We start from the raw sequence: 16,892 nt of genomic DNA, 5'->3' as shown, positions 1-16,892 counted from the left end.
TGCTGCAGAACACAAAGGGGAAGTGAAAACTACCCGAGTAAAGAAAAAATGGAGCAAGACAAAGCAGGACAAACTCAAAGGAATGGTACAAAAAAAATTGTATAATGAAAAAATGTATTCATTGTTGAAAGTGAGAGTGAAGAAAAGGGGGGAAGGTAGAGGGGGGAGAACCCAGAGTGGGTGGGAGGAGAGCGGTGCTAAGTAATGTATCCTGCCAGTTTTCATTGTGTCTACAACTGAAACTGCTCCACAGAAGCACGGAGGCTGTAATAGGATAAAGACTGTACTGCAGAGGGAGAGGGAGAAAGAGGGGGGGAGGGCCAATGTAGGAATGGATAAAAGAGAGGGAGAAGGAAAAGGGACAGAGGGAGGGATGGACACACATGAACACAAACTGCCAGGGATCAATAATTGGCGGTGTAACCAGTTTTCAACACCCTATTGATCACCGACGTCTGGTTTGCTACATCGGTAGCTTGTTATAACTTCAGAATGGTTAGGTGTTGCACTATTTTCTCGGTGCGCCTTAAGATTTCACTGACTTGTTAAAGCAGGAGAGGCAGTGCAGTTGTTTTCCGAGGGGAGTGGACAGCTCGTTGTTTGAAATTGGAGACGGACAGCACTGTGTGTGAGAAAAGGCTTGGAAAAATGGAGTAATATTTCCAGAAGGGAACATGCAGGTCACAATTAGTGTACACCAACATAAAGTTGTTCATGCTCAGAGTGACATATCTAATCAGAAGCATTGTAGGCAACAAACCAGCTGCTATATTATAATTAACTTGTCACCAACCTTAATAAAGGCCATGTCCTGCAACCTGTGCTTCAGCTGGATTGTAGTTTCCATAACGTCCCAGTGTTACCTGCCTAACCCATGTGAGGAGGGCCCAACCCAAATTCTGAATTGTAGCACGTTTCCATCAGAACAGCGATATTAGGTATACGCTGAGGTTAACTGCTCTTCCTCTGGGTCACTAGAGGTTTCTTTAACTGTCAGTCTGTCATTGCAGAACGAAATACCAACCGTTCATCCTGCCAACCCAATGTCCCTATAACGTCTCCATTTGTAGGAGAGCTGGCTGACACTAAGGAGACAATCATGTTCTGAACCACGAAGCCAAAAGTGTTCAAATGTTGGTGTGTGTGTGTGTGTGTGTGTGTGTGTGTGTGTGTGTGTGTGTGTGTGTGTGTGTGTGTGTGTGTGTGTGTGTGTGTGTGTGTGTGTGTGTGTGTGTGTGTGTGTGTGTGTGAGAGACATAGAGGATCCCGTCTGCCACTTTCATCAGGCATCTTAAGCTTTTAACTGTATCATTTTATGGACGACAGCCTAAGACAGGAGTGAGATGTGTCTTAAAATGATTAATGACCTCCCTTGTAAAACCAGATGTCAATGCTCATAATCCTGTTACATATGCTGTTAGGATAGTTTATCATTCAGCTTTATTTAGTGGGTACAGGATCATCATCTGGCTTATCTTTAAATGGAATCCAATTCCATCACAGTGGGGTTCCACATGGGTCAGGCCTGGGGCCCTTCTTTTTTATGGCTCTGTGTGAGGACATGGATTCATTGTTCACAGCAATTTAGACAGAAAGAACAAAAACATAGCTCCTTCAATCTATGGGAGATCTCAGAAAACACAAAACAACAACAACATAAATAAATAAATAATAATGCACAGTGGTACGCATCCTGTGAAAAGTGCATTGTTATATTCTTGTGTAGCCTTCCCTAGCATGTGAGCCTCCGTCCTCATTGCATGCTGAGACATGATTGCAAGTGTAGCGTGTTCAGCCTGCAGACATCGGGGGAGGATGGATGCTGTGCACACATGCACACACATCGACCCAATGCAGGGATCTGTGCTCAGCAATGCTAAAAATGAAGAATTAGCTTTTAGTTTTATAATTGGCTCGAATGTGCACAATATAATGAGTGTGTGTTTGTGTCTGAGCATCAGTGTTTGTGGCAGTCTGCTATTTTCTTCATTTCACCTCCGTTTTCCTCTCTCACACACACAAACGTGCACACACACACACAGTTTGAGGGTTTCAGGTATAGACTCCATGTTATTACTGGTGATAATGATGAAAATAACCATCTTAGTCTTCTTCCACAATAATATGGCAATTATTTACTGGAGGGGAACCCATACGTCCAGAGTCCTGAGATGATACAGGGTACAATGTAAACCTCACATCTCCAGAAAGAAAACCAGCCCAGTTTCCAAGAAAAGAACGTTGGCATTGTACGTTTACCTGCAACCCACAGATATGCAGAATCACGATGTTTTTACATTTGGTTAGAGCAAATGACTTCGTTCAAACAGAGGACTTTCACCCAGGAGACTGTCGTTCAAGTCATTGGTGAGACCAAGTCAATGTTGACTTTACACTTGTTACATCACGCTGTCAAGCCTGTTACATAACATTAGGCCTATGTAACATAATTACATCGGAAAAGTACGCTAAGGGCTATGCTAGCTAACGTTATATTACATTTTTGCATCATGTTTTTACGTTACATTGTAACATTTTTATGTTTTCGCATTACGTTGTCGTGTTGGCCTTCGCTTAGTTTAGCAACCACAGCTCTGAAATTTTGACTTCTTATGTACCCAATATCATTTTTTTCCAACACAGCCTTTTAAACTTCTAACCAGTGACTTAACGGCTGCTTCTCATTACGGATCGTAATCAATCCCCGGAGTACTCAAAGAGTCCACCGTGTTGCCAGTGAACGTGTGATGCATTTTTGCTTCTATATAAAATGCATACGTAAGAAATAAAGACACAATAACAGTCGGATGTGTTGACATATTCACGATTGAAGTGCACTTATGAAACATCATTATAGGTGAGAGTGTTAGGATGGAAGTAATAGATAGCAAAAGCCGACTGTTTCAGAACACCATTATACGAATGAGCAGCATCAGGCAGGCATGAACGGGGGAAGAAAGTGAAGTAAAAAGGCGAGAAGGAATGAGAGAGAAACATTTCCCCCTTTAGCTGATTTAGCTGTAAATATGTGAGTCATAATGTCTTTGATTTGCAAATTAGGGCGAATGTTTTCCTCGCCACTGTACCTCATGTAGCTCTCTTTTCATGCTCCATTCTTCACTCTCCCTTCCTCTTTTCCCTGATGTCAAGTGCGTACATGCGTCTGCATGCGTATATGCATGTGTTTGCATGTTCATGAATAACGCTGCAGTCCGCAGGCGTGTGATGAGAAGAGAGACGCTCCCTAAACAAATCACGGTCTTATCTCTTATCTGGCCCAGCCAATCACACGCTGATCTTATCACTGACATCAACAAAATGCTCAGAGAGCGAGAGAGAGCTGTGTGAGATGGAGAGAATAGAAGAAGTGAGAGAATAGCGAAGGAGATATACCAGCAGAGGTATGAGGCGAGGGAGAGAACAGGCTAAAAAAAAAACGAGCAGAGAAAATGAAGAAAAAGTAAAAGCAAAGATAAAAGAGAGAGACAATGGAAGCAGGATCAGAGAGAAGAGGGATGAGAAAGAGGGTTTTGCAGGACTAAAATAGACCAAGTCAAATGAGAAAACTAACAAACCGTATCGAGCACTACCATAAGAGTGTGTGTGTGTGTGTGTGTGTGTGTGTGTGTGTGTGTGTGTGTGTGTGAGTGTGAGTGTGTGTGAGTGCTAGTGTGGTTCAGTACTGCCATCATTAGGTGATGTAAAGGGCTAATGCGGTGTTAAATAAAAGCAGCACTTGCTTCATTATTCATGCTGTCTGGGGTCACAGGCCTGCAATGTGTGTGTATGTATGTATGTGTGTGTGTGTGTGTGTGTGTGTGTGTGTATGTATGTATGTGTGTGTGTGTGTGTGTGTGTGTATGTGTGTATGTGTGTGTGTGTGTGTGTGCGTACATGCATGTAATGTATGTACAGTGTGTGTGTGTGTTGCCAAATTCTTGGCCACAACTCTCCTTCTTAAAGAGGATTTAAAACTTTGGGAGCTAGAAAGTGGGTCAACAACTTTCTCTCCTTTCCTCTCCTCCTCTCTCCTCTTTTCTCCACTCCTTTCCTCTACTCTCCTCTCTCCGCCTCTCTATTCCTCTCCTCCTCTCCTTTGCTCTCCTCTCCTTTCCTCTCCTCTCTCCTCCTCTCCGTTCCTCTCCTACTCTCTATTCCTTTCCTCTCTCCTCTCCTCTCCTCCTCTCCTTTCCTCTCCTCTCTCCTCCTCTCCTCCTCTCCTCCTCTCTATTCCTCTCCTCTCTCCTTTCCTCTCCTCCTCTCCTCCTCTCTGTTCCTTTCCTCCTCTCTATTCCTCTCCTCTCTCCTCTCCTCTCCTCCTCTCCTCTCCTCTCCTAATTCAGCCAAGCACACTTACTTTACCTTACTTTGACTTTAAGTGTACGTTTTTAAGCACCTCTAATGGTCAAAATGCCGCATTAAGACTTCCCTGCACTTTCAAGAATACACTTCTGTGAGAAACACAGACACATTAATGTCTGCTGTAAAAAAAGCCGTGCTGCTGAAACGGTGCTGTACCACCGTGTTTGTGACCCAGTTGAGTCTCTCCCCCTCTGTTGTGTGAGCACTGATCCACAGATGCTTCCCTCCACTCACGACTCAAGTCAGATAGTATTACTGTCCTCGGTCCTCGTACGAGAGACCACAGCGAGGCCGCGCGAGGACGACCCCGATCCTCCAAGATGTTTGTCAGCCTCCAACCAGCGTCACGGATGACTCATTCTTGTTTTCCGTCACACTGGCCTGTTAACTACATAACCGATTGGGCTTTCGGTATGTTCTCTGAGATTAAGTTAGAGCTTGTTTGCTCTTTATTCTCCGTTTAACCCCCCTCCAAACCACTACTGTTAATACTACTACTATACTACTACCAACACCAAATACAGTTGGAACCCAAGGGCCTGATCTGCACGAGATTTCTGCCTTAAAGCCTATTAAGGCAGTTCTTCCTCACCACGGTTGCTGTAACTCTGCTCCTGGGTGATGTTGGGACTTTGAAAATGTATTAATTCTGAAAATCATGAAGGTATTCTAGTCCTGCTCAATGTGTGAAGTGTCTTCTCTGATCTCTCTTGATTTATCCGATCCTCTGCACCCTTTTTTAATTTTTATTTATCTTCGTCTCTCTGTCTTCATCACTCTTTTTGCCCAGAAATGTAAGTGACCCATCTGTGATAGCAAAAAGGTACATTAGGCATTAGGGAGTTCCCCTCCGGCCATGTGTGTGTGTGTGTGTGTGTGTGTGTGTGTGTGTGTGTGTGTGTGTGTGTGTGTAAAACTATGCGTGTTGTTAACAGATCTCGCCCTGATGGACTCCCTCCCAGGGGTGCCGTCCGTCTGCTCGGCCAATGAAATGCAGCCAATTACTCTGCAGGCCTCGCTGGCAGCCAATCAAATAGAAATGGGAGAGCTTAGAGATGACGACGGGGTTTTGGGGGCAGAGCACTTATATTGCACTTTGTTAATGCACAAGGAAGTCAGCGGGTGCATGAGCGCATGCATTCATACGGCCGTATGAGAGAGCCGCTCTATTTCAGTCCTCCTCTCTCTCCTGCTTCCTTGTTGTTGTAATATTAATGATATATGTGCGAGTGTGGATGTGAGCAGATTTGAATAGAGCCGAGTGCTGCAGTGAGTGCAGCAGAGACAGAGAGAGAGATCCCCTCTCCTCCTTCTCTTTCTTTCCCGGGTTTGAAGGAATAGTTCAATATTTAGAGATGTATGATTATTTGTTTTTAGGAGTTGGATTAAAAGATCAATAGCAATGACACGCCTGAGCATGAAAATATGGATCTGGTAAAAACTGGAACCTGGCTCTGTCTGATGTGAAATGAGCACATCCAGTCGTGTTTGTTTAATTCAATTGAATAATTTTTTTAGTATCCATAAGCCTCGTCAAGAGAGAAATTGACAAATTCAATGTCAATACGCCGTGACCAAAAAACCTGCAACTACGGCTTCATCCGCTGGATGAATCATCAGCAGCTCCACCATGCAGCTGCTGAGCTATGCTAAACACCGACTGACCTCAGCTCTGTAATTAACACACCGACACGAGATTGATCAGATCATCTCACTCCAGGGAAGAAACCAAATTCTCAACATGTTGAATTATCCTTTTTCCATGTGCAGAATGTTTATCTCCCCCTCTTTCACCTCTTATCTGCCTCCCTCCTTTGTCTCTTTCCCCCCACTTGCCCCCTGACATCCTTCCTTTCCTTCTCCTCATCTATCTTCCTGAACCCCCCCCCCCACACACACACACACACACACACACACACACACTCTGTTTCATCCTCGTCAAAGTAGGTCTCTCGATGTCAGCGTCGGCCTGTTGGTAGCGGCGATGATGCATCACTGACACCGCCAGTGTATTTAGGGATAACAGCTGACTGATGCATCTCCGTGGGGGAAACTATTGGCACATTATGCAGTATTGATCTGCCCCTACATAGTTGTATGTCAGGGCAGAGGGGGGGCTGATGGGATGGGGAATGGCATGTACTTTGCACTGTGATACGTCTTACCTTTCTGGCTGCGTACTTAGTGAGTAAAAGGAGGGAGGAAACTATGTAGTTTACCATAAAAAGGCATCAAAAGTTAGTGTGTCAGGAGAGTGTTTTGTTTGACTTTTTTCAAGTTCAGAACAATTCATGTTCAAAGCTTTCTTCTTCTACAGTCATTAGCATATTAGCCATTGGTGCATTGATAACTTCAGTGAACATTTGGACATTTATTAAAGTCCCAGTCGGCAAGTCCGGCGGATCGAGGGCACTTCTGAATGTTTACAACTCTCACACTCCTCCCCCAAGACCACCGAGCTCCTCCCCCTCGACTCCGTGCCCTTTGAAATCCCTTAGATCACGCCACCTTTGAAATGAGGGTCCGATGTTGACTCTGGTTTTATCACGGGCACCGTCGCAATCTTTCTTTTTTCCCTTCTTTTCCACCGGTGTTTTCTTTTCCTTGGTTGTTTTGGACCTCCTCGTTTCGGTTTTAAACGAGGAATTGGAAGCTTGTTGCTACTTCCCTCCACCTCCCCCCTGTGATAGTGGAACGACCCGAGGGGGGAGGGGCTCTGTGTGTGCACGAACACAGCCCTGCTTGCTGATTGGACAGGATGATCGGGGGTCAGATCTTTGCAAAACAAACAGCAGGCTCTACGTGCACGTAGAGGCGCGTAGAGGCGCGTTTTTTTTTTCTAAAACCGGATGATTTATGTTGTATATATCGGAGCGTAGTGTCGGCTTCAGTGAATATGATCAAAAAAATTTTGCCGACTGGGACGTTAAAGAATGCCTGAGAATAGTTTGAGATTCGGAAAATTTTTCCTTTAAATATAATGTTTCATTTTTACACTTCACTGAAGCTAATGAGGTATAACCTGTTAGTTAGTGAACTTTTGGGCCCTTCTGACGGGACGAACCCTGTCAACCTGCTTTGTAAACAGTGCAGGATGACTTCAAATTATTAATCACCCAGCTGGCAACCCCCCCACCCCCCACCATGACTCACAGTCCTTTCAGCTCCTGCAAACATCTGACAGACACTCGTTGGCGTGCCAACGGCGGCCCGGTTCACTCGGATCAGCAGGAAAACGTCTACAATACGCCACGAGGACACGGCGATGGCTCACATTAACATAACAGATTCAAGAAGCGTGTTGTGATCAGAACCACGAAGAGATCCCGCAGTGAAACAAAACGGACATCTCAAGTTGGAGTTTGGATCATCTGCTCAGCATCAAACTATTGGCTGTGGCGTCGACCCCTCAAAGTGATATTTCCTCTAATTTAATGAATTTTTCTTCTTCTCATTGGCATCGCTCCCTCCTCTACATGTACGCCAGCGGAAAGATCAAACCCAGTCCCTTGTTGCTGCACAGCGAGCTCAAGTCGCTCCCGAAAAAACGTGACATTACGGCCGGAATGATTTCGCACCGGCTCACGTCGCCTCGGCCTTTTTCTTTTCAGGGACGTTTTTTTTTTACGACTCCATAAATGCATGTCTAGGTGTTTTGTTCTGTGTAAATCTGGCCTTTGAGGGCCTTTGATTCTCTTGTTTTTTGTTTTCGTGGGCAGTGGGTGTTCTCCATTCTGTTTGAGCTCAGCTTTATATTATGTTGTTTGTGTCTTTGGAATGAACTCAGCATGATACACAGCCCCCTGGCACACACACACACACACACACACGCACGCTTATAAATCCCTTTTACTACGAGGGCAGAGTGCACGTGTGCGTGTAAGGACAAGCATCGCAACGTGACCGCACCAAGCATCTATTTTTGTTTGTCCTGACTTTGTGTTAATGCCGTTTGTGTCGGAGTGAAACCGAACCCTTAGATTAAGTTCACGCTTCCTTTAAGGCGGGCTGCACGCCGAATGCCTCCATATAGGATTACTATATTCAACACTTTAAAAAGAAAAACATGTTTTCCACAAGTAATCCCAACAAAGAGGTTCCTCTCGTCGAAACATTACGTATTCAATAATGCAGTGAGAGATGGGCTGCTAATTCAAAGTATTGTTATTGTGATTAGCAGCTCTGTGAGGTGGGAGAAATGGAAAGGCACTAAGGAAGTAGGGAAGGATTTAAGGGTAGGACACAAGGAAGGATTGAAGGAATAAAATACTATTTACGGAGGAAAAGAGCTGCCGAAGGAAGGAAAAGGGAGAAATGATGCTGAAATGAAGAGAATTATGATGATGGTTATGACTGTTAATAGTGATAATATTGACAGTGATGACAATTTTCATAATGATGACTCCTATTAGGACTGCGGAGGCTGTAATGATGATACCAACACGTTTTGTGCATGTGACAGGTGTGAAATGCACGATGTCATAGTGTGACGAAGGCGGGTCTAATGCACAGATAAATAACGAGAGTGCAGTAATCAGATTACCAGGAAGTTCATGCTCTTTATATGAGAGTCAGGTTAGGAACCGGGTAACAGGTTTGTGGTGATTTTTGTTTTTATAGTTTGAGCTGCCCTCCTTGTGTGTCGTGAGTTATTTTTCTAAATGGATGAAGTGTTTTTAATTATAAGGATTTCTTTTGTTTGGTTTGTGTTTTGTGTTGAAAGTCTTTTCATCTCAGGGCCGTGTTGGAAATGAGTGTTTTCTCTGCAACATGTTATCCTTTGGATATCTGTTGGTGAATGTTAACCCATAAATAAAAATCAATGTGGTTCAAGGGAAACACATAATTTTGTCCTAATACATCAGCAGTATTAGGACAAAATTATGTGATGACTTTTTAGACAGGCATGGATGCAAACTGCAACATGAGGCCATATTCCAGTATCTTGCTTCATTTGAATATTTAAAAAAATATATATTAGAATCTGGCAATCCTGAAGTCAAGAACAAAAAAAAGTGTGTAGCAGAAATGTATGTTTTAATGTATTTATAATCTATATTTTGGATTTTGGGGGTAAATTGAGAAGTTACATGCAGCACTGGAAACAGACTTTCAAGCTTAGCTGTAAGGTTAGGTCCCAGGGGAGTGCAGCAGAATATTGGCCTTATTAGAAGAGAGGGAGAGAGAGAGAGAGATAGAGAGAGAGAGTGGGTGGGAGAGGGCAAGATGGATAGACGGAGGCGAGAAAAGGCAGAGCCCCCGGACAGAGAGTTAACGGAAAAGAAAGCAAGACACAGAGAGGAAGATATTGGACTTATTAGAGAAGAGAGTGATTGGGAGAGGAGGGCAAGCACAGAGAGACCATGATAGAGAGAGAGAGAGAGGGAGGGGGGGGGGGATGTTATTTTGTCAGTGTTTCCCCGTGGGGGCTCGACTGCTTGTTAAAAAGTCCTGACAGAGGAACCACAGCAATAACACACACATGCACACGGGCAGATACCGCTCCTTTGTGATACACTTTGAATAGGTCTCTCCCTCCCTCCCTGCCCTGTGTGTGTGTGTGTGTGTTATCTACTCAAATGGGCCGCATTCGTGCCAAAAATATACTTCTGACGTCAAATACGGCCTCGTTTGATAATCTGCGTGTCTGCCCGTGTTGCGGTTGAAGGCGGCTGTTTTTCCCCTGTAATTATAATCCCGGAACGAGACAAAGGATGTCTGCTCCCCCCGCGCTCGCACCGAGGCCTTTATTAACACGCCAAGACACTTCAAGAACACATCTAGCAGATCTACTTTCTGTATCGCTCTAAACACGCTGTAATCTAGTGAAGGCTGGATAAACTTCCACGGCGTGGTGAGAGTCTGTCGGAGCCTCTTAAGAGGAGCAGTAAACTCAGGGAACGTGTAAAAGATGCCATCAAAGCGACGTTATTAGCCGTTTCCCTTCCGGTTGTAATGAAATGGAAGGAAACGCACGAGCAGACTTGCTGGAAGAGGAGATGAACAAGTTGATCTACGTTAAAATGAATTCTATGAATTGACTGGAAGATAAAATGTCTTTGAAATAAGTGTTGAAACGGTGTTTCAGACTCAATAGAACAGAACTGCAGGTTTGAAGTCTTCCCATCTTTCTTTTTGTCTCATTATATCCATTATATTACTGTCATCTGCAAAGTAGAGCAGAGTAGTAGTACAGCAAGTTTGGAGTAAAGTTATTCAAGTACAGTATGTTATCTTATAATTAGGAGGGTTATCTATTTAAGAACGTTTGACAGAAGATATTAAAAAAATAATCATTACTTGTTGAGAATAACATGCGGTCTTGTTGCCATTAGTGGGGCTGTTTTCACTTAATTTAAGAAATGATAAAACTCCCTCCTGCGGAAAATGATCAGTTTAATGATGTCTTGCTCGTTTGGCAAACATACAGAAACAAAACAGGCACAATTTCAACTCATCTAACTGTAATTTGTCTCATTTCCCACATCTTTGATGCACAGCGGGAGACAAGTGAGTGTTTCCAGCCCGTAAGTTGTCACTTTTAGTGTTTTGTGTACTCTGTGGATCTGTTTGGCACCAATGGATCCAATATTGTATTAGATAATAATAATGTATATATTGAATAATAAGTAACAGATGCTGTGAGCCTGTTTTCTGGCCAAACTGCAAAACTAAAAAGTATATTTGTTAGTTTTAAACATCACAGCCTCACCAAGCATATATGCATTTTCATACTTGATATTTCTGGCATCAAGGGCTCAACTTTATACTTTGTGCACCACAAGTTGCAGAAATATGTGGCCTTTTTGTCTGCAGCCAGCTGACTGTAAACACAAGCCTGATGCTCTATTTCATATTTTCTACATTTCCTGTCAGAACGTAACATAAAAGCAGCACATTCACTTCGTACAGTAATCACTTATTTCATCATTGGGTTTTAGAGAGAAATATTAGTGTCTGCCTGTGTGCTTTATGGTGAATGTCTCTCTGCTTGGCATTTCGGTTTGTTTCCGCAGACATTTTCAAGCCCTTTTTCTTCTGCTGCGGCTATTTGTATGCCTGTCTGTTAATATTTAGTAGCCGGCCACTGAGGGATTTTTTTTCTCATATCGGTGTGTTTCTCCTCCTCTGGAAACCGCAAAGATAAAGCTATATGTGGAGGTATATCACGCCGCTTATATGTAAAATACTTGCACTACCGGCTTTTATCTTGGCGAGTGTATATCTCAGTCTCTACTATTCACTGCACACTCATCTGTGTGACTTTTCTTCTTTTTTTTGGTACATGTGTGCGTGTCATCAGACCAGACAGTGCATGATGCTATCAGCGGCAGAGGATATGAGGACTACTATTTATAACTCCCCTCTATCTCAACTTAGACACATTGTCCTGCCCCGTGGGGCAGGTGCTTGTTTGTGTGTGTGTGTGTGTGTGTGTGTGTGTGTGTGTGTGTGTGTGTGTGAGAGACTGTGAACCCGATAGACGGACCACGGGGGGAACAGAGCCGTGAATGGCAGGCCGTGTTTGTACGTGCGGGGCCGCCGGTGCAGGCGGGAAGCGCCGACATGTCACACTTGACAAGGGTGAAATGAGAGGATATGATTGGCTGTTTTCTGATGTCACGGATTGGGGAGCCGTCCCAATTAGAAACAATCATACGCTGCTTAGTCACTCCGTCAGCCTCCTCGCCGCCGCTCTACCCGTCTCCTCTCTCTCTCTCCTCTCTTTCTCTTCTCTCAAAAATGGCCTCCCTCTTTGTAAGTTCATGTTTTTATGGAACTCCTCCCTCTCTGTTCTGATCAAAATCAATGAAATAAAAAGAAATATAGCAAAGAATCACATTGAATCCTTCAAGATTCAAAGGATTTATGATCATCCCTGTACAAGGAAGTTCTTTGTTCACAGAATGCCAATCAATGTAACATCTAAGTCTAAAAATGTGATAAATAATCATCTTAAAAGGCAGCATGTGAGATTGTACTCCTTAAACACAGCTATATGAAATCTAGTGATTCACATTTTTTTAGCATTCCTGTTTTTGTTTCTCCGGGAGAGAGACATTCAAGCAGAGAGACGTCCGATGACAGAAACAGGATTGAAGTTGTGGTTTGTCTTCTCTCCCTCTCTCAGCAGTAGAGTGAGAATAAAGACACGGAGCTGAGGATTTATTCAGTCCATTGTTGTCAGAGTCTTTAACAGTCAAGTGTTCAATAGAGGTGTCTCTGGTCTGAGTTATTGAAGCCCGGTGCACCGTTTTCTCATTGCAGGAGAAAATTCAACCAAATCTCTACACATGGTTATTGTTTTTTTATTGCCTCCAACGTGATGAGATCTCTTTGAAATAAAGAGACACTATTTGGCCGCCATTAAAAAGCGTGTGGACGTGCCCAGCCGCGTTTGAGACCAGAAAAGAGCAATGGTTTTGGTAAAAGATCACTGGTGTGTGGTTGAATTTGGCTTCCTCTCCTGGTGTTCCTGGAACCTGAATCCTTTCAGACACACACACACACACACACACACACACACGCACACACACACACACACACACACACACACACACACACACACACACACACACACACACACACACACACACACAGTGTGAGGTATATTAAGTACTGCCAAAATAATATTGAAACATTATTCTCAACCGGCGTTGTGCTGAATTAGTTTTGCATGAATGTTGCCTTTGGTATCACTTTGCGGTCTCCGTCCAATATAAACATGTGGAGAATATTCCGGTAAAATGAAGAATGAAATGCTCTTTTAATGGGTCGACAGAATTCTGTTATGTTTTGAACTGATAACAATCACTCCTATAAGCCTATTGGATTGTAGGAAAATGCAAAGTCAAACCACAGAAAGTATTTTCTTTTCTTTTTTATTCGTTTTTTTTTCATAAACAGAAGGAAAGCTGCATTAATAACACAGGTATCTAGAAAGACAAAGTAAAACCTTTATTAATACAATTTAGGTCCCTCTGGAGATGAAGAAAAACACTTAACATCATTTCATAAACAAGAGAAGAGGATTAGGGTTACATACGGATTTATCTTTTTTATTTCTAAGTCCAACATTCTGACTTTTATCTCAGAATTCTGACTTTTTCAAGACTTTTTTTGAGAAAACCACACTAGGCCCTAAATCCTCTTCCATATTACCTCATTGCATACAGAGTCACACACTAATCTGCCACCTTGTTCTGTCTTCTATGACCTCTGTGTATTGCAGCAAAGTGTGGGAGTATCGGCCGCCGCTGTGATGAAGACGGGAAGTGGCACGTCGTATAGCATGACCTCCCTCCTGTCCCACCAGGCTCAAGCATTGCTTCAGCTTCTACCCCATTAGAACACACACACACACACAAACACACACAGGGCTATATGCACAGAGCCTCTGATGAGCACTCGAGTGGCGGAGTGAGCCGACCTCACACACAGATACGAAGCCGTGAAAGAGCACTCTAGAGTCTTGATATATAGGAGGATCGAGACCCACAGTCGCACAAATAATGCAAACAGTGAATACCCACGGTACACAGAGGCTATCAGCGCACTTGGAGATGGAAAGCGAGGTCATGCATATAGCGATGAAATTACACGACATTACACTGGTGCGGTTACAGATACACTGTCCTCCTCACTCGCTTGTGTTCGACCTACTCTCTGTCATAATGGACCAGCAGACCTCTAGGTTACTTAGCGGAGAAAAACTATTCAAATATTATAATTTGAACATTTAGTTTTCCCTCTCCTTTCTAGCTAACTGTATTTGCAGAACTGATGGTGTTTAATGTCTTTCATAAACAGGGTCGCCCATGAAGTTTGAATAATTTGCAAATCTCTCTTTTAAGGCGTCAAATTAATGTTATGCATGAATCGATAACACCTGGGTAATCAGGACACATAATGTAATCATTGCACCATGGTCAAAAGTGATTACTGGTGCATTAAAATAGGAATAAACAGAGGATTGTGTCTGAAAACAAGATATTCCAACTTTATGGTCAACAGTGTGGAAACAACACCCAGATCTGGTTCTTGACATTTCTTCCCGGATCAATGTGCTGTAAGCGTGGGTCTTATTAGCCTAACAGCAGAAACATAGATTTCTAAAGTTCATCATTGACATTTTCCACAGATTCCTCAATGAATTCGACTTGAGTTCGGTGCAGCATCGTCCACTTGAAGGGGCTCGCAGGCTTTGAACTGTATTCCTGCTTTGGAGAGGCGTATTGTCGTCTCTGGAGATGCAGATAACCATCACTCAAACAATACAGTGTGCTTTTAATACAAATGTTTCCACACTGACGCCTCAATTCCAGCTGGAGATTAATGGAATTATCTTGTGTAGTAACTGATGACTTGTCTGGGTGTTTTTCATCCGTTCTACAGTGATTTACTTTAGTTATCAGGCTCCTCTAGAGGCAACAGGCCTCTCAGAGATCTGTTTGAAACTCGGATTGAGTTTTTTTTTTTTTTAAAGTGTAGTCACACTAGATGCAGGCTGCAGACGGTTTCCACATGTAGCTTAATTCATAAGTGCATTTGGTGCGTCTGTTCATATTAAAAGCAGGCGTGATGTTACAAAGTGAAACCTCTTTTTCTTCACTTGGCTCGTGTCTCTTGTGCCAACCTTTTGTTCTGTGTCATTTACCCATCGGCCTTTTTTTTTTCTAGCTGTCAGGTTGCATCCACACACACACACACACACACACACACACACACACACACACACACACACACACACACACACACACACACACACACACACACGCCGACCTGCAAGTCTATCATAATTAGAGTGCCAAAGACAAGTGGTGTCAAGATAAGCCATGTGTGAGCTCTCTGACATTTCAAGGCAGCAGAACTCCGAACACACAACAAATCATGCAACAAACAAGCAAAGACGAGGCGACGCTCCTTCAGTCCGACGCGACGCCGCGCTCCTTTTCTTCTCTCCCTCAGTGTTCAAGCGTTATTTATCGTGACTCATTTCACCTCGTTTAATCGCCCGCGCCATAATGACTCATTTACAGCGAAACCTCCGGTATAGATGAATGGAGTTAATTCGTCCACCTGTAAATAATGGCGTGTCATCTCTGTCCAAGCCCGTGTCTGGGTTTGGCCGAATTAGGAAGCAAATTATTCTGATTTAGGGTTAATGGAGTGGATACGAGTGACTCGGAGTGAATGTAACCCTCGTTCCTCAGGACCAGGGCCCGAAGAGTTCTGCAGTCCGCCTGTACCGCACCAATCCAATTTGGGCTTAATTGAATTGTCCCGAGCCTCTCATCCATATATTTGCTCCACGAGAAACGTATTAATCTCAATCTGTGTGTGTGTGTGTGTGTGTGTGTGTGTGTGTGTGTGTGTGTGTGTGTGTGTGTGTGTGTGTGTGTGTGTCAGAGAGAGAGAGTGCCAGATTTTAAATGTGCTATTGTTGATTGATATTTCCGAGATGCAGTTTTGAATTAGCTAAAGGACCTGAAACAAAAAAAAATCCCAATTTATCTTCTAACCTTGTCCCTTTTGCTTTCCTTTTCTCAGGACGTGAAGTCGACGTTCTTCCAGTTCGGCGCCTCCATCCAGCAGGAGGCGCTGCTGATGCTGAACATCATGGAGGAGTACGACTGGCACATCTTCTCCATCGTCACGTCCAAGTTCCCCGGCTACCAGGAGTTCATCAACATCCTAAAAACGACCGTGGACAACAGGTAGGATCGACGACACGCCCGCTTAGCACAATGCTAACACGTTGACGCTAAGTAAGTATGTCGTTCACTAATTTTTATTGTTTGTTAACATGCTAATATTTGCAAATTGGCTCTAAACATGAATTACAAGAAAAGCTGGAGGAAATGTTTAAAAACAAAGCTATAAGGCGAGACAATTCACTCAAGATCACAAACATCGACTTCATGGGGTTTCTAGAGGAAACATCAGGGGGCCCAACAGAGTACCATGAGAACCATGAATGTCAATATATAATAGTAGATGATTAGAGAAAGAGTCCATCCTCTTGGCAACATGATTCATGATCCGGACTACTCAGTCTGGACCACATTGGTGGACCTGGTGCTGCTAGATAGAAGGGCTAAAAGTCTATACCATATCAAGAAAAAGGCAGTTTTTTTTAACGTTAGAAAAGGCTTACAAATTGAAACTAACCTTGCCAAACCTTGCAAGAAAACACATTAAGTTACAGTATAGATAAGCAACTTTAAAGTGATACTTTATTAAACACAGCCTGAGAAGCTGATCTATGACGTACAAGAATAATGGACCCATTCTTTCTCCACCTCGTCTACTCCTTCTGGGTCATCATTTCCAAAATCACCTCTCATTGCAGCTCGCACGAAGAAAAAGTGAAGATAACAAGCTGTAGTTATTTTCTCCTGTACGGGCGTTTCTCCAAGCCCGTCTCCTCACTCCGTGTGTAATCTTTCACCATTATCACCGCAAACTTCACCAGAGACTTGGAAAGTTAACTTCTAGTAAACAATGTCTTGGCCTCGTGTTTTTATCTC

The 16,892-nt window shown here is 43.4% G+C and overlaps 1 protein-coding gene across 1 annotated transcript in view; it reads left to right on the top strand.

Annotated features, from left to right (window-relative positions):
- grin2aa (glutamate receptor, ionotropic, N-methyl D-aspartate 2A, a) overlaps positions 1-16,892 on the top strand; it is a 126,902-nt gene that overhangs the window by 63,744 nt on the left and 46,266 nt on the right. The window contains exon 3 of the mRNA XM_084037259.1: positions 15,913-16,079. Coding sequence (XP_083893385.1) covers positions 15,913-16,079 — 167 coding nt within the window. The remainder of the gene's footprint in view (positions 1-15,912; positions 16,080-16,892) is intronic.

Source organism: Eutrigla gurnardus (assembly GCF_963514095.1).
Source record: "Eutrigla gurnardus genome assembly, chromosome: 20".
Taxonomy (NCBI): Eukaryota; Metazoa; Chordata; class Actinopteri; order Perciformes; family Triglidae; genus Eutrigla; species Eutrigla gurnardus.
The sequence above is the reverse complement of the archived record's forward strand: the minus strand, read 5'-3'. Positions and strand labels throughout refer to the sequence as shown.